Here is a 23,763-nt window from a genome sequence, read left to right as displayed (position 1 = left end):
TCCATTTCCCCAAACCCAACCCCCTGACCAGTCCACCGGCAGCCAATGTGATGCTGCAAGCGTGTTTTGAGAACATTGAGGTGCTAGGCAGATACGCTAAATCTCAGAGCATGACAGCCTTGAATCCAGGCTGGAACAGCTGGGAAGTAGTCTACTTTGTCTCTGAAGACAATCCCCCTTCCCTAATTCCCAGACAATTACCGTATTTTTGGAGTATAAGACACACCAAGGTTTTGAAGAGGCAAATTTTAAAAAAAAGTTTGCACTCCCCAAAATGGTCTTTTTTTTTGCGAAAACATTTCCGTTTTTTTTTTTCAAAAAAGGGCATGAATACCCCTTAAGAGGCTTATAGAGTGCTCCGGGGGGGGGGGCAAAAAACGAGCAAAAATGCTTAGTTTTTTCACAAAAATGCCCCCATTTTTTGTCAAAAAAGGGCATGGATAGCCTTTAGGAAGCTTATAGAGTGCTCCTGAGGGTTTGGGGGGGGGAGGCAAAACTGAGCAAAAAAAAGGTGTGTCTTACACTCCAAAAAATACGGTACAGCAAAAGCATGTGAAAAATGCCAGCAGCCAGTCAGCCAGCCTTCTCAATCACCCCTTAAAAAAAGAATGACAGGATACGATATGGACCTGACATGCTGCCCCTGAACAGCGACATTAGTCATGGAGAAGAAAAACCCAAACAGGGAGAGATGAAACATAAAACAGGAAAAATGTCATTTTTGTTTGTCAGGATGCTCATTACGGAAGTGTTTTAAAAGTTTAGGGGCTTTAAAATGGCAATGGTCAATCCACTCATTCTGAGCTGATGGGAAATCTTTCCATGCCATTAAGTACTGAAGTACTATGCTTATGGGAATCTAGGTTTTCTTGAATTTCAGAATGATGCTCTCCATCAATCATCAGTGGCTCAGGGCTTGGTGGAACGTTAGGTCTAAGGGGAGAAGTGGCTTTCAATAAATTAAACACAGGATGTACTCACTGAAGGGACATAGGCAAGTCTAGCTCTACAGTTACTGGGATGATGATGTGCATAATTGGGAAGGGCCCAAAAAACCTGGGTCCTAGTTTCTTTGATGGCTGTAGAGATTGGAGGTAACAGGTGGAGAGGTAAACTCAATCATCAATTTTGAATGGTTTGGGTTCCTCACGCTTCTTGTCGGCCTGCTTCTAGTAAGCCTTACATGCGTCCATCAGAGCCTTTCTCCCCACCGCCCATGTATTTTGCAATTGGATGACCCACTCTTTTAGTGACAATATTGGAATCATTGAGGCAGTGTGTTAAAGTCTTCTCCTGAAGCAACTCTAAATGTAGCGAATTCTGTGCACAGAATTATTATACGCTTCAGCAAAAGGCAACAGATCAGTCCAGTTATCTTGCTGATAACTGATATAACACCTAAAATACTGTTTCAATACTGAGTTCACACGCCACATTAGTTTGGGGGTGGTGAATTGAGCTAAGTTAGAATATCATGCAAAAGTTCATTTATTTCAGTAATGCAACTTAAAAGGTGAAACTAATATATGAGATAAGACTCATTACATGCAAGGCAAGATAGTTCAAGGACAGTAATCCCACAGTCACTGAACCAGGTTTTGGTTCAATGGGTGGGCAGCTGGAAAATGAAGTCAGCATCCCCATAAAGCTCGTCTGCGGAAGGAAGCATGAAGTGCTCCAAAATCTCCTGGTAGACAGCTGCGTTGACCCTGGTCTTAATGAAGCACAGTGGTCCAAAGTCCTGTTGCTCAGTGGTCCAAAGTCCTCTTTTCTGATGAGAGCAACTTTTGCCAAAAACACCAAAAACTGGTTCAATGACCGTGGGATTACTGTGCTTGATTGGCCTCTCCATTTTTCCTCCATACTCTGGGTCCTTGGTTTCCAAAGAAGATGCAAAAGTTGCTCTCATCAGAAAAGAATTATTATACGCTACTTCAGCAAAAGGCAACAGATCAGTCCAGTTATCTTGCTGATAACTGATATAACACCTAAGAGACTGTTTCAATACTGAGTTCACACGCCACATTAGTTTGGGGGTGGTGAATTGAGCTAAGTCCTTGGTCAGTACCAAGCAGGTAAAGGAAAGCTCTCCAAAACGTAGAGGTGAATTACACCCCTCTATTTGAAATGACATGATAGGTGCTCCATGTAGCCTGCAGGCATGATGCAAAATAGTTTGGCCAAATCCTCTGCTAAGGGAATCTTCTGACAGGAGACAAAATGCACCTACTTAGAAAATAAATCAGTTACCATCAATATAACTGTATTTCCTGAACCCCAGTACCCCTTTATACAGGTATTCCTGTATAACTTCATATATCAACTGCATAAACACTGCCAGGGTGCCCTGGAAGCCAAAAGGGAGGACTCTAAACTGGAAGTATCCGAAAAGGCAGTTGAATGCAGTTTTTCACTCATCCCCCTCCCTGATTCTCACACGACAGTAGGCTGCTCACAGGTCCAGCTTAGTGAATATTTTGCCTTTGGCCAAATGGGCTAGCATGTCCTTCATCAGGGGCAGGGGGGTAGATGTTCTCCACAGAAACAGAATTTAACCCTCTATAATCCACCCATAGAAGCAGCATCCCATCCTTCTTTTCACAAAAGAGGACAGGGGCTGCTACCAATGCTCAGACCAGTTGAATGAACCCGCAGGCCAGATTTTTGTCAATGAACACCCACAGTTCATCTAAACTCTCTTGAGATAATTGAATATAGCTTCAACTTAGGCAATTTAGCCCCTGGTAAGATCTCTATGGAAGAGTTGTTCAATGGGTGAGGTGGTTGTTCATCCAAACACTTTTTTGCTGAACACCCTTGTACAGGTTGTCATTTAGCCCATCTTTGAAACAGATGATGAGGAAGTCCTCCAGACAGGCACTGAGTTGGCATGCCAGGTCACGGAATTCCTCGGTGTACTCTGCCATCACCCTGCAGCCTGGTTGCAGTTTTGATATGGTCCCCCACTTGCGGTCAGCTGGGGGGTATTTGAAATGCCAATGAAGGGCCGTCATGAAGCAATCAAAATTTTTCAGTTCAGTGCATTCGCATTGTGAAGTGTCACATTCCTGTGGGCTACAACCCCTTCCAGTGCCAGGGTTTTCTCATCTTGGCGCCCTCAGTAGGTATCTCTGGCGCATACTCTTGCATGTACATCAGAAAATGGGCCAAAAAGAACCCCAGTTGTTGGAAGCTCCCATCCAATTTCACACCAATATGTGAAGTGTTCCAGCTCTTTGCTTTCACTTGGCCAGCTCCTGATGGGGCAGCAGCCCTGGCGGTCCTCCTCGGCACTGCAATTATGGCAGCTGTGGTCACTGAAACTCCTACCATGGTGTCTAGCGCTGACACTCATCCCCATCTTCCTTCTCTTGGGTCTGCTGGGCCTCACTAGTGGCAGCTGTGGCATGTGGCTTGTGTGCCTTCAGGGCTTGGAAGGCATGCATCATGAACCATATGGCTAGCTTCATTGGGATGCTGGCATGACCAGATTCTATTCTATTTTTATTTATTTATTTATTTATTTATTTATTTATTTATTTATTTATTTATTTATTTATTTATTTATTTATTTATTTATTTGTCAACATGTACAACGTAACAGATATTACTATAGACATGAACATTTTTACATGAGATTGTTACAAATAGATATAAATAAGTATAATATGGCCATGAACACATAAGATGAGTACATATCAATGGGGACAGTAGGACAGGGACGGTAGGCCCACTGGTGTTGTGGTCTGCCAGTGGCCTGTGGGGCTTGCAGCAGAATCAGACAGCAAGGAGATTGGGGAGGAACATGGGCTCTGCATCGGAGGCAGAGAGGGCGCCAGGGCCATCTGGGAATTATATGCTGCCTTAGGAGCCTCCAGAGTCGGACATCTGCGTGCATCATGCACAGAAGGCAAGAACAGTTAAAACAGAAGGGACAACTTGGGAATAAGGTTTGGAGGTGATTGGCCCCTCCCATAGGACATAAAGGAGAACCAAAGGCACATGAGCCTTTGCAGGAAGCAACTTGGTTTCAGTTTACCTTCTGAAAATACATTTGGACTCTGCTCCGTGTGGCCTTGCCAAGCTAATTGTCAGTTAAGTCTTTGGCAGCATTTTCAAAGAAGATAAAGGTGGGTGCTTATCAGCCTTATTCCGAAGGACTTTGGCAGCCTGCTGTAGAACTCTTTATTACTATTTGGAACTCCTTACAGGCTGTGAATGAATATAATTTGAAATAAAAAGAGGGTTTTGGGACTTGTGTGCATTTGACTGTTTCAGGAAGCCTAGGTCAGAACAGCTGGTGCCCTTCTTCACCTTCCCCCTCCTCGCCCTTGAGCTCTTCCAGGTCTGGTTGCCCTTCCTGCCATCAATCACCTCGGGTGATGGTCACCCCTCTGGTTCTTCCTTCCCAATCTTCCTTCTTTCCAACACCAATGGACTACATGCATCTCAATGAATCTCCCAGACTCCTGACCTCCTACATCCACTCAGAAATGTCCAGCCCAGGGTGAGGCCTAGATGATACTTCCCCACAGCATTCAGCTTCTTCCTGGTCACTGCCTTGGGCAGACATGCCCCATAGTAGGGCAGTGTGGCTTTCTGGGTTGACCAACTTTGCAGATTTTCCTTTTGTAAGGACCTGCCCCAGCTGGTCCCTCACGAAAACAAGACTTTTGACTCCATTGAGTTGAATAAAAATAACTTTTACTGAGAGAATGTTTTTGCAGCAAAACATTTGCAAGCGAAATATAAAAAATCCCATGTAAAATACAAAGCAATTTTTCCGTTTCCCCAAACCCAATCCCCCTGACCAATCCACCAGCAGTCAATGTGATGCTGCAAGGTTGTTTTGAGAACACTGAGGTGCTAGGCAGATAAGAGTTTACTCTTATGGTATGACAGCCTTGAATCCAGGCTGGAACTAGCTGGGAGGGAGTCTGCTCTCTGTCTCTGAAGACAATCCCCCTCCCTAATTCCCAAGCAATTACAACAAAACATGCAAAAAATACCAGCTGCCAGCCTCCTGCCCCCACAACAGAATAGCAGATCAGGATGTGGACCTGACAAGTACTAGCACAGAAAATGAATTGATACCTTCTTTACATTACTGATACCATTTCTGAAAATTTATTATGTACCTCACATCCATAGACTGAACTTCATCTGTTGACTCATCCAAGCTGTGAGATTTTCCACCCATTGCATCTAGTTGAATAAGGCCCATAAGTGGCTTAAGACCATTAGAAAATACTTCACGAGGAAAAGATTCAACACCTTTAGGATTTTTGCAATTTGTTACTCCATTAATTTCTGCAAAAAGAATCACATTAGAAAATGTGGTTTTAAAAACTTCATGCAAGAAGTTTCCAACTCTCACAAGTCCATCAGGTTTACTCACATTATTCCATAGAATACTTTATTATATAGTATTCGTGAGTTGGCTAGACAAAATTCAAAGCAGAAATGTAAAAGGAACTAAAATAGGCAAGCCTAAAAATTAAATATATGCCATTGAAGAACTGAATAGATGATACATTTATCATTAGACATCTGGTATTATTCCCAGTGAAATTTGAAAGTTAAAGGAGCAGCTCCTGTTTTGAATGTTATTTCTCCTTTTTAGAGTTAATCCTCCTGTGTCTTCCCCTTTACAAAAGGAGAATCTAATAGCAGAACTTTAGCCACTAAGAGTAGATTGATTGGAAAAAAGAAATTGCTAGGTAAAGACAAGCCATTAATTTTAAGTATGTATTCGCCTGGATTAAAAGCCTTCCAATTTTTTTAAATGTATGCTCACATAAAAATATGTGCTCATATAATACATTTAATACACAAGGACAGACTTTAAGTTCCTGGAGCCCCATATCATCAGCATGTGTTCAATATTTCTCTTAAAAACTGAATTTATTGCAAGAGATTTAATTTTCAGATGGATAAAATGTTAGTTGGTCCTCCCACTAATTTCAATTGGTAGGCCTTATGCAAATAATACATACATTTTCCTACGTAAGAGAAAAATCCCCACCGAATATATAGATAAACATTATATCAAACAGGCAATAATTCTTCCAAGTCAATCTTCCCCCACCCGGAAATTCTTGAGAGGTGTAGACTTAAATCCATATTAATTACATGGGTTAGCACTTACAATATTGATTGGGCAATTTTGAAAGACAGAGTTTACATGACTTGAAAGCAACCAGATTGAGAAAAGATGTTTCAAACGAACTCTCAAGTCTTTACTAGAACACAGGGTATACTTATTAAAAGCAAGAAATGCTTTTAATTACCATAAGAAATTACCATAAGTAGCAGGAATTGCTACATTCCTAGCATTCAAACATCTCCGCCCAGGGTAAATATCTTCCACCTGCTGTAGAAGAATACAATCACCTGTTTTCCTACAGTGAGTGGAAGTATCCTCCAATAGTATGTTCAAAAGCAGTATACCTAACTTCTAAACTGCTTATTTGGGTACTCATTCTGAATACAGCTTTGAGAAAAGCAAGGCAAAATGAAATATCACATAATCTCAGCCAAGAATGAGAGACCTTTCTACAACTTCATACATCTCTGAGGGAGCTGGGCAGTAAAAATGTGAAAATAAATAAATGAATAAATAAATAAATAAATAAATCCTCTTGGACACAGTGCAAATATAGTGCAAATATATGAAGTAGCTGCTTCAGCTTTGGAGCTATAAAAGTGCTATCTCAGGAAAGGCACTTTGTTGCAAAACTGGAGCAGTTTTTAGGGGCTGTGGTAAATGACATCAATGCAACTAATGAACAAACAAAAAGGACAAAGAAAAAAAGCATGCAAATATCAGTTAACTAAAAGAAGTGTTTTAGTTCTGTTTGCTCTTACATTAGAATTACTATGAAGCTAGGTAGAATCTTACATGCCTACAGGGCAAATTCAATATTAAATCTGATATCCACTATTACAAAAAGAAAATCTGTCATCACAGAAGTGTTAGATAAATATTTATAAATTATAGAGAGCTGGGTCTTCCTGGCATTCCAGGGGTTCCTTAAGTAAAGAAAGTTTGTAACTCCAATAAAAAGTAAACACTGCTTTACTAGGCTATGCAACATTTTGGATTCAAAAGAAAAAAGGTTCTTTAGAGAGTGCATGGGTATGCACACAGCATCTGTTGACAGTTCCTAAACCAAAAACACCTTTTGTTTGGATCAGATACAGTTGCAAAGAACAGTCACACAGTTCTGGAAGAAGGCACTGTTTCTTTCAACTGTGAGAAAATAACATTTTGCCCCTCAAATCCAAAGTACTGCACAGTCTTAAACTATGTTTTAATAGCTGAGCTGAGTTTTAGCCATGTCTTTAGAACTACAAAGGCTATAAAATTATCTAGCCAGCAGGCAAGTCCTTGAAATCTTCATAAAGCCATTATGTAAGATTTATTTATAAATACTGCTGCTGATAGTATTTTCTATTACTGACCTCTGAGATCTGTTTTAGGCCTCTTACAGTTTGGGAGAAAGAGGAAACTCTCTGAATAGAATAAATTGTTCTAATGTTGTTACATGAAAGAAGGCAAGAGAAGTCTTGGCTAGGACAAAACAGAAAACTGCCAGATAACTGGGGCAATGGTGGGTTGCTCTTACCATCGCTACAGGTACGCTGGTCGCAGTCTGTTTGTGCATGTGCCGGACGTGTGCTGTATATGTGCCTGGCGTGTGCTGCGCATGCACGCTCAATCCACCACTCCTGCGACAAGCAGCTGCTTGTTGGGGCTCACGCAGGCACCACATGCTGTGCGTGCATGCGCAATTTGTTGTTTGCCATAAAACAGCTTTAGAGCACGGGCAGGTGGGCAAAATGAGCCACCGTACCGGTACGCTTTCAGCTGCTCCCGGCCACTACTGGTACGACCGTACCCACTCTGAACTTGGGCCACGGGCAGTGAGTCTTCAAAGCATCCGCAAAATAAAAAAAATGCTAGGATTCCTCACTGTAGAGCACCCCCCAGTTCTAGTCCTGAGAAAGGAACAGAAAAGTTAACTTTCAAGCAGGTCAAGCAGTGTAAATTATGGCAATCTTACTCTTGGCTTTTGTGATAATACTGCATGACAACTGAGGTTGCAGATAATATGAGAAAAAAAAATTGTCTTATGTTAGATCTGATTTTGAGTTCTTTTCTTTTTCCTCATTGCAAAAAAGGGAAAGAGCTTTTTTCTGACTCTGTATGTGTGTATGTGTATGTGTGTGTTTAAGTGTAAGATTTAGCCCTAGGTCTAGCTACTCCTGGTACTTACAGGTGAAACTCGAAAAATTAGAATATCATGCAAAATATCATTTATTTCAGTAATGCAACTTAAAAGGTGAAACTAATATATGAGATAAGACTCATTACATGCAAAGCAAGATAGTTCAAGCACAGTAATCCCACAGTCATTGAACCAGGTTTTAGTGCTTTTGGCAGTGTGGGCAGCTGAAAAATGAAGTCAGCATCCCCATAAAGCTCGTCTGCGGAAGGAAGCATGAAGTGCTCCAAAATCTCCTGGTAGACAGCTGCGTTGACCCTGGTCTTAATGAAGCACAGTGGTCCAAAGAGAGCAACTTTTGCCAAAAACACCAAAAACTGGTTCAATGACCGTGGGATTACTGTGCTTGATTGGCCTCTCCATTTTTCCTCCATACTCTGGGTCCTTGGTTTCCAAATGAGATGCAAAAGTTGCTCTCAGCAGAAAAGAGGACTTTGGACCACTGACCACTGACCACTGTGAAAAGAGGACTTTGGACCACTGTGCTTCATTAAGACCAGGGTCAACGCAGCCGTCTACCAGGAGATTTTGGAGCACTTCATGATTCCTTCTGCAGACGAGATTTATGGGAATGCTAACTTCATTTTCCAGCTGCCCACACTGCCAAAAGCACCAAAACCTGGTTCAATGACTGTGGGATTACTGTGCTTGACTGGCCAGCAAACCCGCCTGACCTGAACCCCATATAGAAACTATGGGGCATTGCCAAGAGAAAGATGAGAGACATGAGACCAAACAATGCAGAAGAGCTGAAAGCCACTATTGAAGCATCCTGGTCTTCCATAACACCTCAGCAATGCCACAGGCTGATAGCTTCCATGCCACACTGCATTGAGGCAGTAATTGCTGCAAAAGGGGTCCAAACCAAGTACTGAGTACATATGCATGCTTATACTTTTCAGAGGTCCGATATTGTTCTATGTACGATCCTTGTTTTATTGATTGCATGTAATATTCTAATTTTCTGAGATGGTGGATTTAGGGTTTTCATGAGCTGTACTCCATAGTCATCACAATTATGACAAATCACGGCTTGAACTATCTTGCTTTGCATGTAATGAGTCTTATTTCATATATTAGTTTCACCTTTTAAGTTGCATTACTGAAATAAATGAACTTTTGCATGATGTTCTAATTTTTTGAGTTTCACCTGAATTGCTAACCTAGCATATCTAGAAAGAAAACTAATGCTTCTCTATAATTGCCATCACTGTCTCAGCTTCTATAATCTTTTATTCCTGCATGAGGTAGATAGGAACCTGCTTGGAATGGAAATTCTGCTATACTCAAAGTCAATTAACAAATTAATTAAATCCAGAGAGTTGTCATCATTCCAGATAAGATACATGCCTACTAATATTACTTAAATAACAATGTGCAGACAGAATCCTGACTCACTATAAGGAGGAGCAGGGCTAATCTAGAATATCTTTCTTATTTAATCAAACTAAACCAGGAAGAGAGCTACTTTCTGGGTATATCTTTTAGGAAACATGATTATTAGTCAGAGCAGGTAGAAAACAACCAGTTGATTAGTATACGTAAGCAATGTTTCTTCAATTCCAAATTTTTGCAAAGCATAACTCTTTTGCTTGCCAGATGCCCCAAATGTCTCAGGGACTAACCAGTGCTACAACTGGGTTACTGTTTCTTGCTTAGATTGGAAACATTGCAACTATAGCATCCACTGCTTAAATAACTTCAGTCTTCATTTGTATGTGTGGGTGTGGGTGTGTATATATACATATGTATATCTACATACATACACACTCTTCCACATGAGAGGAGTAACAGTTCTCCCTGATGTTGCAAAAAAAAGGAAAAAAGAATAAGGCTGAATGTTTGCTTAATAAAATTACATCATGGACTACCAAATGCCAAACAATAAGACAAACTCAAAAATAAAGGGTAGACATAACAATGAAAAATAATACAAACAGCAAAATATGTATAGGAAAGTTACAGAGTAAGGTCCTAGAATAACATCCTAAAATATTCAGCTTTGTGAATATACGATTAGAAAGGACAACAGCCAATACCTTTCATGAAGATATGAATTTTAAGTGATTATTAGTATGCAAGTGTGACTGAAATTACACATTTTACCTGCTTGACTAAGGGCAAGTGGGTTGGGATATTGATCCACATTCAAGGTTCTTGGCTCATCTGATTTTGTGTCTTCTTTCTGTTGTCATCAAACACATTACATACAATTACATTACATACAATGCATAGATGCATTAGATAGAAGTCATTTTCAAATTAAATACATACCAGAGTTTAAATATTATCTGTTATTGTAATAAATGCATTTTTTTTTAAAAAGTATCTCACTCTGTCTCTGACTTCAGGCTTCTTAAAACATGGTTTGTTCATCCCAGGCTAATGTTTTGCTATTATTTTTGGTGGTGAGGAATGCTGTGTTGTTGTTTTTTATTTGTGTCATTTTTAATCATTTTAAATTAGATTTAAATTATTAAATTTAGTCTGGGCTCTGTGGTTTAGGTTTTATCTGTTTTTAATTTTGTATACTGCCCACAGTCCATTGCAGTTGAGCAGTTGTAATAAAATTTAAAAATAATAGTTATTATTATTATTCACATCCTTGGAAAGGATTTGATAGATGGATTAAAAATGCCAAATCTAAACATCTGGCTGATGTAATAATATAATATGATTTTAAAGGAAACACAGCCATAATAATGGCAATAAAAGATGAACTGTATCTTAACAAACAATACCAATACATTATCTTTCATTAGTCACCTAGCTCATTTAAATATACTTTGGACAGAGTAGCATATTCTGCTATTGATTACCACAAGATTTAGAGAGGGAGCTAATTTTAATCCAAAACAGCCAGAGTATATTCTGGATCCAAAGTAAGCTACCAAGTCTTCAATTGATTTGCAGAAATAAATCCTGAAGTGGTCCACAAAAATAGGGTCGCTTTAGGGACACTCTTTAATCAACCTACATTTTTCCTCCGAGCTACTAGGGGCATGAGGAAAGGTAGACCTGGGATAGAGGCTGGATAAATTTCTGCTTCAATCAGATAACTTTAAATTTTTAGGATTATAATTCCACACAGAAAGGCTGACTGTGTTGACTGCAAGGTGTTTTTTATCACTATTATATATTTAAAGCAAAGATTAATAAGAGGTATATGAGGAGTAGGAATAACACAGCTCTTGTCTTTTAGTTCAGAAGTCCATTCTACATCTATATATAGATACAGTACATATACTACATATGTGACCAAGAATCCAGCACTGTATCTCAATTTATCAGTTCTCTTTTAAAAAATTGTAACAAATCAATAAAGAAGTGTATATATACTGTTTTCATAGTCAATGGCTTTCAATTTACTATCATGCATTGACTCTACATAACACTGAAAAGATCTTCGATTTAAATCAGTTGTATTGAAGGAAAGTAGCACACCTTGAACAAGTAAGAATTAGCCACAACTCTTCCCCATATACAATCTGAGTGATTTGGAAGGGAAAAACAGCAAGGGAAGAATATTGCTTTTGCTCCCATTATCATCTGTTATCTTAAAACAATTCTTCAGTTTGTTTTCCCACTTATAAGGAAGAAAGTTACTCCATATATTAAACATTATAGCTCTAAGACGGTTTAAAGAAGACTTTGTTTCACCTCTATCCTTTACACAGTGAATACATGCAACAAACACAACAAGAGAGAAGATTAAGTTATCTAGTTATTCTGTTAAATTAAAGTTGGGGAATAATATGAGGATTTCTGGATGAACCAGTTTACAACATTCTGTATTTCTGTTAAAAGAACTTTTTTCTAATACCTTGATTTCTGCTATTTCATTTTTTCTTGTCCTTTTCATTATTTCATCTATTCGCTGAAATGAGAAAAAAACAGTTTGCTTTCTTCATTTAACAACTAAATTAAAGAAGTATATAATATGGGGGGAGGGGGGTTCATTTTCCAAAAAGCTTTGAATCAATGTACAGGATTCTACAAATGTATAATCAGATCATAAAGCCATTGCTATTTGTTTGCTTTATATTCTTGGTATATCTTCAAAAAAGCCCTCGTTGTTATTGGCATCTATAGCATATCTTCTTTTACTTTTAATTTGGTGGAAGTACCAAATGATTTGGAAATGTTATATTAAAATTTCCACCCCTCCCAAGGCAAGATAGGGCTTATCTACAGTATATAACAATAGTAAAATGATCAATTAGTAATGCCAACACCCTTCTATTACCAAATTAATTGTGTAAGATGCAGAATATAACACAATTGTTAATAGTTCTAATAAACTTGAAAAAATTAATTCTGAATAGTTTGTAATTTGTTATTGCATTTCATACTGAGAATGTAATTGAATCATGTATTTTTGCAGCTGACAGCTCCTTTCTTACAGCAGCCTTTTACATTGCAATAGAACAATGTAAAATAACAGTGGAACAATATTTGATTTGAATAAATTGTTACCTTCTTTCGTTCTTGTCTTTCTTGCTCTATCTGCTGCAGAATTTGTTCCTTTTCTAAACGTAAATGTTCAGCTGCCTCTCGTGCTTTAGCTTCTGCTGCTTCTTTCTAATTGAATACAAGCCAACATATTGTTATTATTATTAAACATTTAATTTTCAATTCACTTCACGGTTTGGAACTGGTAAAAACTTAATAGTTCAAGTCCTAAACAAGGACCCAAGAACTATTAACATAATGTCTGAGTATATAAGCAGTTCCAAGTAAGGTGGTTTTTTGCAGTGTCAGAATATTCAGGTCTGATAAGTTCAAAATTTCCATATATCTAGGCAACCCTTTGGCTATTGCTCCAAGGGCTCCTATTACTATTGGTACAACCATTGATTTCTTCCTCCACAATCACTCAACTTCAATTTGCAGATTGCAGTATTTCATTATTTTTTCTAGTTGTTTCTCTTCAATTTGTGCATCACCTGATATTGCAATATCAATGAACCAGACTTTTTTCTTTTCCACAATAGTGATGTCAGGCATGTGGTGGATTGGATTTGGATTATTACTATTATTATTAGCAGCAACAGCAGCATGTTTCCCCCCCCAAAAAGACTCACCTGGAAAACAAGCCCTAGCCTGATTTTTTTGGGGTGGGCCGTGTTATGATGTTTTTTTGTTTTGCCAGCTGTGCTTATATTCTAAGACATACGGTAGGCTGAATCTTCTCTGTAAGCCTACTGAGCATGTCCATCTCTTTTTCTTTCTGTTTTCTGTTTGCCTGCCATGAGGAGGTAGGCTTGGAATTCTACCAGAATGTAGTTATTAGCCAGTAAGTTTGTTTGTTATTTATTTTACAATAAAAATGTGTTTTCTTAGAATCTACCTCGGGTTTATTTTACTTAATCATAAGGTATACTCCAAGGAAAAAACACGATTCAACCCCCTCATCAAACACAGGGCTGAATTTACAACCCTCACAGGCCTAATATAAGCCCTATCCCAAAAATCAGCCCGGGGGGTGGATATGGGCAGCACGAGAGGCAGCAAGCACGTGGGGGCCAATGGTGTCCAGCAGCAGCCTGCCAGCCCCTTGGTGCATTGCAAATACTATTAATTCCGAGCGTGGAGAGAAAGTTTCTTGATTCCTGTGCATGTCTTCACTTTCATTAAGTGTGTGAGAGAGAGAGAATGTGTGTGTGTGTGTGTGTGTGAGAGAGAGAGAGAGAGAGAGAGAGATGGGGAGCAGAGCTCTTCCTGCATCTTCTTGCCCTGAAAATACACAGCGGTAGTCGTATCTTTCATTGGTTGGGTTGTGTGTGTATTTGCTAACAACCTTCAAATTGCACTCTTCTCCCTCGGGAAGTGCTCTACTCCCCACCACACCACCCAGGCAGACGTTTACACTTAGTGAAAAGTGAAAAGACATGCACAGATATCAAGAAGCTTTCTCTCTCAGAACCACAAAAAAAAAAAGGAATTGAAAAATCAATAGATACAATAAAATACAAAATAAACTTATTGAAAAAAGAAGAACTGGCATATAAAATTAAAAGTGTAAAACATTTTTTTTTGAAAATGTGAATGCCTGGAAGATGGCTGGCATATAAACTGAAAAAAAGAGAGAGAAAGTTGATACATCGACTGATTGATGAGGAAGGGACTCTTCGTTATCAGAATGAGGAGAAAAAAGCTATTATAAAAATACTATAAGGAACTGTATGACAAAGAGGAAATCTCAGAAAATAAAATACAACAATATCTGGAACAATCTGACCTCCTCAAGGTACCAGATATAGTTAGAGACATGTTGAATGAAAGGATAACTATGATGGAAGTGACAGAAGCGATTAAGAGTCAAAAAAACAATAAAACCCCAGGGCCTGATGGGTTAATGGCAGCATTTTACAAACAATTAGAAGGGGTATGAAGCCCAGTGATGGTGGAAGTCTATAATGAAGTACTATTAGAAGAAAAAATACCAAACTCATGGAAGGAAGCAAATACTACACTTATAACAAAAGATGACTCAGACTTAACAAATATAAAAAATTACAGGCCAATATAGCTATTGAATGTGGACTATAAAATATATGCCTCAGTAATAGCAGAGAGATTAAAAAGGTACTTGAATGAATTTATACACCCAGATCAGAATGGATTTCTACCGAAAAGACAGATTAAAAATAACACAAGAATGATTTTAAATACATTGGAGTACTATGAGATGCATCTGGGAAAACAAATAGCGCTGATGTTTCTAGATGCACAGAAAGCATTTGATAACGTTAATTGGCAATTTATGATAGCGCAATTAAAATACATGGACTTTGGGGAGAGATTTATCAACATGATTAAAGCAATATATTGTAAACTATTAGCTAAAGTTATAGTAAATGACAACATGACAGAGAATTTTGAGATTAAAAAAGGCACAAGACAGGGATGCCCATTGTCTCCACTGCTACTCACTCTGACTCTGGAAGTGCTAATCAGGATTGGCCTCGATTGGTAGTAAGCTTCCATAATAGAGATGTTTTCTTCCCTGGTCCAGATTTTTCAGTTTTTGATTTTTCTTTTCCAGTAGCTCATCAGCTCTATGCCCTGGTTGCCTAGCAGAGGGAGCTGAGCCCTGTAGCTCATTTTTCACAGAATGCCCAGGAGCCATAGCATCCAACGGAACCCTTGTTGATCTGGGCAATGGTTCAGCCTGCATAAATTTCATTTTTCTCATATTCACCATGTTTGAATGGGTTGTGGAGCAAATTTTGTCTGGCCTTTGCCTAAGACCTGTCTGATATGGTTGCACTTGTTCAGCATAGCCCTTAGGATCACTAGAGCGTGCAAGCCCCTCCATCACGACAAGGTAAAGCTCCTTGGAGGGATATTATTATTATACAATTGTATCACAGCAGCCAGTTGTTTCTGTTGCATATTCAATATGCAAATACCAGCTGCGACCTGATTGGTTGGTTGTTTTGACAGTTGGTCTGAGTGCTAGTATAAATACCCTGACAGTTGCAGGGAACGTTTGAGTCGTTTGTCACCTGTGTTAGAATAAAGATCTGTCTTGCACATGGCTCCTGCGTGTCAATTCCCTCACAACAACAACAACCCACACGTTACAATACTGGCGACGAGGGTGGGATTGATATGCGATTCCCGCAGAGCCTAACAACATCAGCCAACGTGAACGCAGTGAACGCAGGAAAAATTTTTTTTCTTTCCTACATTGAGGGCCTGTCAGGGCCGCCGCTATGGCCAGCAAGCGACATCAACAGCAGTACCCACCGCCGTGGGCCTCCGGTTGTAGCCAACCTCAGTAAGCTCCCAGGCGCGGCCTCCATCCGTCCGAGGGACGGGCTTCCTACGCTTAACCTCGACTGGAGCCGCCGCCGCTACTCAGGGACGAGCTATGGACCATGATGACTAAACTGCGCCAGCTGTGCCTGCCTGCCTGCCTGCCACCAGCTGTTCCTACGGCATGCCTGCCACCAGCTGTTCCTACGGCACTCCAACCGCCTCGTTCCAACCGCTGCGTTCAACAACAGCCTCGTTCTCCAAGCTGCCACCTAGCACCACCGGCTACGCTCTCTCAGCCTGTCTAAAGCCTCTCCAACACTAGCACACTCACAACATACACCAGACTGTCCTCTACACCATGAGCCTCCTTCCGCTGCAAAGGCCACCGCTTGCCTCCCTAAAACCAACGAGAGCCTTCCTACAACACAACGAGAGCCTCCCTGCTGCAAAGATTCCAAAGGACCTGTTTTTTTTTCCTGGTTCTAAAATTTAGCTACGAAGGACTCACCACCATCTTGAAACAGCAGAACTGGGGGAAAGGAGAGAGATTGAATATGCAAATACCAGTTGCGACGTGATTGGCTGGTCATTTGGTCTTTAGAACTGGGGGGAAGGAGTGTTGCATATTCAATATGCAAATACCAGCTGCGACCTGATTGGTTGGTCGTTTTGACAGTTGGTCTGAGTGCTAGTATAAATACCCTGACAGTTGCAGGGAACGTTTGAGTCGTTTGTCACCTGTGTTAGAATAAAGATCTGTCTTGCACATGGCTCCTGCGTGTCAATTCCCTCACAACAACAACAACCCACACGTTACAATAGTTTCGCCGGATTTGGCATTGGTTACTAGTCGGACCCCACCCAGGGGCCTAGGACGTCGTAACATATTTTCGTAATATGCGTGCAGATCCAAGCAGTGCGGCTTTTTGCATTTGACTGATGGTGATTTGGTCAATTTTTAACTGTTTTAAATGTAATTCCAGTGCTTTTGGAATAGCACCCAGTGTGCCAATTACCACTGGAATTACCACTGCTGGTTTGTGCCATAGTCGTTGAATGAGCCAAGGTGGCGCAGTGGTTAAATGCAGCACTGCAGGCTACTGCTAGATCAGCAGGTCAGCGGTTCAAATCTCACCGGCTCAGGGTTGACTCAGCCTTCCATCCTTCCGAGGTGGGTAAAATGAGGACCCAGATTGTTGGGGGCAATATGCTGACTCTCTGTAAACCGCTTAGAGAGACCTGAAAGGCCTATGAAGCGGTATATAAGTCTACTGCTATTGCTATTGCTATTTTGATTTTTAAGTCCTGGTATCTTGCTATTTTTTCATGTTCCTTCTCGGCGACCCTGCTATCACCTGGTATTGCGATGTCTATGTTTGTGACCTTATTTTTCTCAACCAGTGTGATGTCTGGTGTATTATGCGCCAGTATTTTGTCGGTTTGTATACGGAAATCCCACAAGATCTTGACCATCTGATTTTCGGTGACTTTTTCAGGCTGTGTTCCCACCAGTTTGTTGCTGTTTTAATATTATAATTTTTGCACAAATTCCAATGGATAATTTGTGCTACTGAATTGTGCCGCAATTTATAATCAGTCTGCGTGATTTTTTTACAGCAGCTGAGTATGCGATCAACAGTTTCATCAGCTTCTTTGCAAAGTCTGCATTTGGCATCATCAGAGGATTTTTCAATTTTGGCCTTAATGGCATTTGTGCAGATAGCTTGTTCTTGTACAGCCAGGATTAGTGACTCTGTTTCTTTCTTTAATGTACCTGTTGTTAACCATAACCAAGTTTGTTCACTGTCCACTTTATCTTTTATTTTTTCCAAAATTGGCCATGCAGTGCTTTGTTCTGCCAACTCTCCAGTCTTGATTTTATCACATCTTTTCTGTATTCTTGTTTCGTCTGTTGGGCCTTCAGTAGATTTTTGTTCTTTACTTCGATTAATAGATGTTCTTGACTTTCTTTTAAATAATCAGCCAGTGCATGTTTTTCTTCTTCAACTGTTTGCTTCACTTGTAATAATCCTCTGCCACCTAATTTTCAGGCAGATATAGTTATCAGTATCACCACGTAGATGTAAACTGTAGTGCACTGTCATTAGTTCCCTGGTTTTTTGATCCAAAATGTCCAAATCAGCTTGTGTCCAGTTAACTATACCTGCTGTGTATCTTATAACTGGTATTGCCCAGGTATTTATGGCGTTGATTGTATTTCCACCATTCAATTTAGATTTCAAAATTTTCCTAACTCTGTTGGTGTACTCTCGCCTGACAATAGTTTTTACTTCTCCATGCTTGATTTTATCCAACTGCAGAATGCCTAAGTATTTGTAGGCTTCATTTTCGTTGCACTTAATTAGTTGGCCATTTTTGCTCATGCATGTTCTTTAAGTTACTAGCATCTGCCCTTAATTTTTTGACTTTTTGTTCTAATCGGATTTTCCACTTTGGCTTTGATGCTTTTTCTATTGTGTGACTAGGTACTTTGATTTTAATGCCTAGTTCATTAGTGACTATTACAGCTGCGCTGTACATTAACTGGTTTGTTTCCAAGATGGATCCCGATTCAATTGTTGAAAACACTGCATTAACCATTTTCATGATAGGGGCCAAAATTTTCTTAGGCACAGTTTTTAGTGATGGTAAACGTTGCCTTTCCTCATTAAGCAGAAAATGCTCCATGATCTTATCCTTCAATTCTTTTTGTTTTTGAGTTAGTTCATCAGTTGGTTCAGTGATAACTGGTTCTAGTGGTGGTAGTGTTATTTCCTCCCGAGAGCTTCTTCTGGGAGTTCTACTATAATGTCTTTAGTTGTGTCTTGAATATCAGTTATTTCTGCTTGTGATAGTTTTTTTTTGGTTTTGCAATTTGCCTGAATTTCCTCAAGTTCAACTTCACTAAACACTTTATTCCGTATAATAAATCGCCTTTGATCTGCTAGTCGTTGTTCACTAACATTTGAATCTGGATATTGTTGTTTCCATAATTCATACATTCGCTTTAAATAGCCTCTTTTTTCTGGCTCTAAGTTGTAGTAACAGGCCATTATGACACGGTTTTCATCTGTACTATATTTTAGTCATTTTGTTGGCTGGTCCACTTGTAGCCCACTTGTCAACAGATGTCCAGGGACCCCAACATCCGCCGCGACCCTTGTTAACCCGCGCGACGACCGATGTGGTATAAAAATTTTATTCGTTTCTTTCACTATATTGTATGGGTTGGCGTTTTTTTTAATGGGGCCAGGTTGCCAACCTGACCCCAACCCTCCTCCTTTCTCATCCGGGCTTGGGGCAGCAGAGTTGTTGTTGTTGTTATTATTATTATTATTACATGAAACTCAGTCAACTGAAAATTTAAAAATGTATTACAAATATCATTGACTGGTGCTGATGGTTGATACAGGTTGCTGTCAGCATCCTAAGTCTCATCCAAGTATCTTCTTAAAATGTATGATGTCCCAAGTAGCACAGGTTTTTGCAGTTCTGCTGATGTTATTTCAGGAAGCTGCAATTTTTGTTGTATTTTATAAATTCTTGGGCATGGTACCAGTGCTCCAATGACAATAGGTTACATGTTTCATCCTAATCATGTAGTTTCGATGGCCAGGTCATGATATTTCATGTTTTTTTTTTCCAATGTTTTTTCTTCGACTCTTGGCATCTCCTGTACAGTGATATCAATAAATTGTATGTTTTGTGTTTCACACAATTGAGAGATCTGTGTTGCAAATGATAATCTGTCTAGATTCGAAAGTCCCAGAAATCTTCACCTTCTCCTTTTTGACATTTTTTTTTCATTTTATGTTCTCATGTCTTTCTGGAAACAGTAAGTCATATTGTTTAACATAATGACTAGTAGATTATTTAGCAAACTCGTCAAGCTTTGTAATCAGTTTTTATGATTTTGCTGCCCTCATGTATTAAATGTAAAAAGCTTCAACTTTGTTGCTGCAAAGCGGCAGTTTGGATTGTCAGTGGATTTTTTTGTATCTTCGCTTTCATGGCATTTGTAGTGCTTGTCCTTGAGCAGCCAGTATTAAATCTTCGGTTTCTTTCTTGATAGTTCCCATCTTAAGCAATGCCCATGGCAAGTTGTTATCACATTTTCCTTTAACGTTTTTCAAGTGCTGTCTATGCAAATCTGTCATCCAACTGTTTTTTTCTTATATTCTGCCTTTGTTTCTGTTGTTTTTATAATGTTCTCCATATTCCCAGTCTGCAGGCAATTTTCTGCATTTTGATTCACATAGTCATTCAACTTCGTTTTCTTCTTCTACAATTTATGGATTTGCAATAGCTCTCTGCCCCCTATTCTTCTTGGCAGGTACAACCTGTCAATGTCACTTCATGGATGTAAAGTGTGGTACATATTCAAAAGTTTACGTGTTTTCTGGTCCAGGTTTTCCAGTTCAATCAAAGCCCAGTTGATGATTCCAGCTGGATAGCATAGTCAACTGGAACTGCCCATGTATTAATGACTTTAATTATGTTTCCAGCATTCAGCTTTGATTTTAATATTTTTGGACTCTCCTGATATATTTCTTTTGCGTTGATTCTTTGACTTTTCCTTTAAGATGTTATCTGCTTCCAATATGCCTAGGTATTTATAACCATCATCCTTGCTAATGCTTCATTTCCCAATTTCTAGTCCTTCTATTTTTTTCCATTATTTTTTTCGTGCATGGATGATATAGCAGATTTTTCAAGTCCAAAGAGTTCATTCTGATGTCACTGCTGAACTGTGTTGAGTAGTGATTCGAGTTCAGTGGTGCTTTTGCATACATTTTAAGTCATCCATGTATAGGTAGAATGGTTTATCCTTGCCATGTTGGCTTGAGATTTGGTGTCCCAGTTTTGTGTTTTGTAGGATTATTGTCAATGGAATAAATGTGATGTTGAACAGTAGTGGCGAAAGTGAGTCCCCTTGGAAGATTCCTCATCTGATGTTGACTTCACCAATGTTCTCCGCATTTGCTGTTAGAACTGTTTACCATTTTTGGTATAAAAAATGTACAGATATTTTTGCTGATTCCAAAGTTTTCCAAACAGGCGTTAATCCAGCTGTGGAGTAATGAATCAAATGCCTTCTTGTAATCAATCTGTGCTATGTTTCAATTTGTTTTCCTTTGTTTTGCATTTTTAGTACCATTTTGTTAATAAGCAGCTGATCTTTTGTTCCTTTTGATTTTTATAATTTCCTTTTTGTTCTACCAGATACAAACTGTTTTCCATCAGATGATTGAATAATGAATTTGTCAGTATTCTTGTAAAAAGTTTGAACGTTGTTGGCAGACAAGTAATTGGGTGGCAGTTGCTTGGTTCTGTGCTCTTTTCTGGATTTTTCATTATCAAGTATGTTCGACCAGCTGTTAACCATTTTTTGCTTGTTGCATTCTGAAGCATTTCATCAAATTGAGTGGCCATGTGGTGATGGAGGCTGGTCAGATGTTTTAGCCAGTATCCATGCAGTTCGTCCAGGCCAGGTGCACTCCAGTTCGTGACCTTCTTTACTTGTTTTGCAAACATATCAGTTCTTATTACAATATTCTCCATTTTATTTTGTTTGCTTGTTTTTTAATATCTTTGATACAGGAGGCAGTTTTATTGTGTTCCACTGGGTTTTCTCACAGTTCTTTCCAAAAGTTCAAAGTTTTTTCTTTAAATGGGTGTGAACACTGGTTTGGACTCGATTTCATCAAGTAACTGGTAGAAGGTATGTTGGTTTCTTCTGAACTGGACATTTTCATGATATTGTTTTATTCATCCTTTCTATCTTTTTATTTTCTTTGCTGTTGCTATTACATGCTGTTTTAGTTCTTCCATGATTTCTGTTAATTTTTTTCTCCAGGTTGTCTTTTTTGTATAAACTATTTTTCAGCTTTTCATTCTTTAATTTTTCTTCTTTCAAGTACCATATTTATTGCAGTGTAAAATGCACCCCCCTCAAAAGTGGGTAGAAATGTCTGTGCATTTTATAGATCGAATATTTGGTGGGTTACTAATTCCGCCACCTATCACTGCTGCCGCCATTTACTGCCATATTTTTTGCACTATAAGATGCACCAGACATAGGATGCACATTAGCTTTAGAGGAGGAAAACAAAGGGGGGGGGGGAAATCTGCCTCTGCCTCTCAGCGTTCATCCAGTATTCATCTGGCTAGTGTCTTTGCAGTAAACAGCGAACAGCCTGGTCCGCTTCAGCACATTATTGCAGGCCCAATATATGGCTCCAACTTCCGATCAGCTGCTTGGCAGTGAAGGCTCCAGTGTTCCCTGGTGACGGCAGCAGTTCAGCTCAGTAGACCAGTGATGGGCACAACGGTGCGGAGTCCTGATGAGTCACGTGCTGGGGCTATGATAATGTGCTGAAGCTGACTAGGCTGTTTGCTGTTTACTGCAAAGACGCTAGCCAGATGAATACCAGCTGGACACTGGGAGGTAGAGGGACATTTTTTTCCTTGTTTTCCTCCTCTAAAACTAATGTGTGTCTTATAGGCCGAGGTGTCTTATGATGTGAAAAATAGGGTATTTCAAATTGCTGATATCTCCTCATACTTCTATTTTCAAGTCGAATTTTCTACTTCCTCAGTGATTTTCAGCAGTGAGCTCAATTCAGCATTTGTTTTTCCAAATAGTTTTAAATCATCCATGTAGAGCAAATGGGAAATTTCCAAGCCTTTTTTTTTAGCTAATTCATAGCCACAAGTTTGTCTTGTTCAAAATGCTTATTAGGTGTGCAGTGGTGGGATTCCTAATCTTTTCCTACTGGTTTTATGAGAGAGCACTTTGTGCGCACATGCAGCTCTCAAAGACCACCCTCTGTGTCAGGGCCAGTAAGCTGAACTGTTTTTCAGCTTAGCTGAAGCACGGCAATCCGCTCTGTCCCGCAAATCAGCTGAGGTAAAAAACAAGAGAATATAGGACAGGGAACAATGGGAGTGGGAGGGCGGGGCCAACCAGAGGTGGTATTTACCAGTTCTCCGAACTACTCAAAATTTCCACTACCAGTTCACCTGAACCAGTCCAAATTGGCTGAATACCATCTCTGTAGGTGTGCCATCAAAAGTACAAAAGCCAGAGGTAACAGTGAGTCACCTTGGAAGATTTCTAGTTTGATTTTAACTTCACCAAGTTTTTCTCCACAGTCCATCAAGTTTGCCACAGCTTCATGGAAGTCTTTGGGAATTTCTGTATGTTGCTACTAATTCCAAAAATGTCTAAGCATCTTGTTCCTCATCCACTTCTCTGATTTCCTTCCATTTCTCCACTACTTGTTGCTCCACTTCTAAATTATATCTATTATCAGTTATATTTGAGCCTTGATCTTGCACTGCTGTTTACAATCTCTTGTAATTCTGTATTAGTGAAGAGCTTATGCTTCAAAATAACACACCTCAGCTCCATAAGTCTTTGTTCATTGATTTCCATATCCAGATGATTCTCTTTCCAAATCTTGAACATGTGCTTTTGAAATCCATGTTTTGTTGGCTCAGATTTTCCATAATTAAATAATTTTCTTCCGTTGTCCATTTTTCTTTTTTTTTTCATTTGTCTTTCAGTCATGTGTCAATTCCATGCCATGGATGCCTAGCAGAGGGAGCTGACGCTATGACATATTTTTTACTGAACACCCAGAAGCCATAGTATTCAACTCAAAACTTATTGAGCCAGGTGACATTTGATCCAGGATAGAATTCA

At 39.4% G+C, this 23,763-nt stretch overlaps 1 protein-coding gene across 1 annotated transcript in view; it reads right to left on the bottom strand.

The window, feature by feature from the left end:
• Positions 1-23,763, bottom strand: part of MAP7D2 (MAP7 domain containing 2) — a 108,489-nt gene that overhangs the window by 7,074 nt on the left and 77,652 nt on the right. The window contains 4 exon segments of the mRNA XM_032226834.1: positions 5,139-5,310; positions 10,395-10,473; positions 12,112-12,165; positions 12,765-12,869. Coding sequence (XP_032082725.1) covers positions 5,139-5,310; positions 10,395-10,473; positions 12,112-12,165; positions 12,765-12,869 — 410 coding nt within the window.

This window comes from Thamnophis elegans, chromosome 11 (assembly GCF_009769535.1).
Source record: "Thamnophis elegans isolate rThaEle1 chromosome 11, rThaEle1.pri, whole genome shotgun sequence".
NCBI classification, from domain to species: domain Eukaryota; kingdom Metazoa; phylum Chordata; class Lepidosauria; order Squamata; family Colubridae; genus Thamnophis; species Thamnophis elegans.
This window is presented reverse-complemented; position numbering and strand designations above follow the sequence as displayed.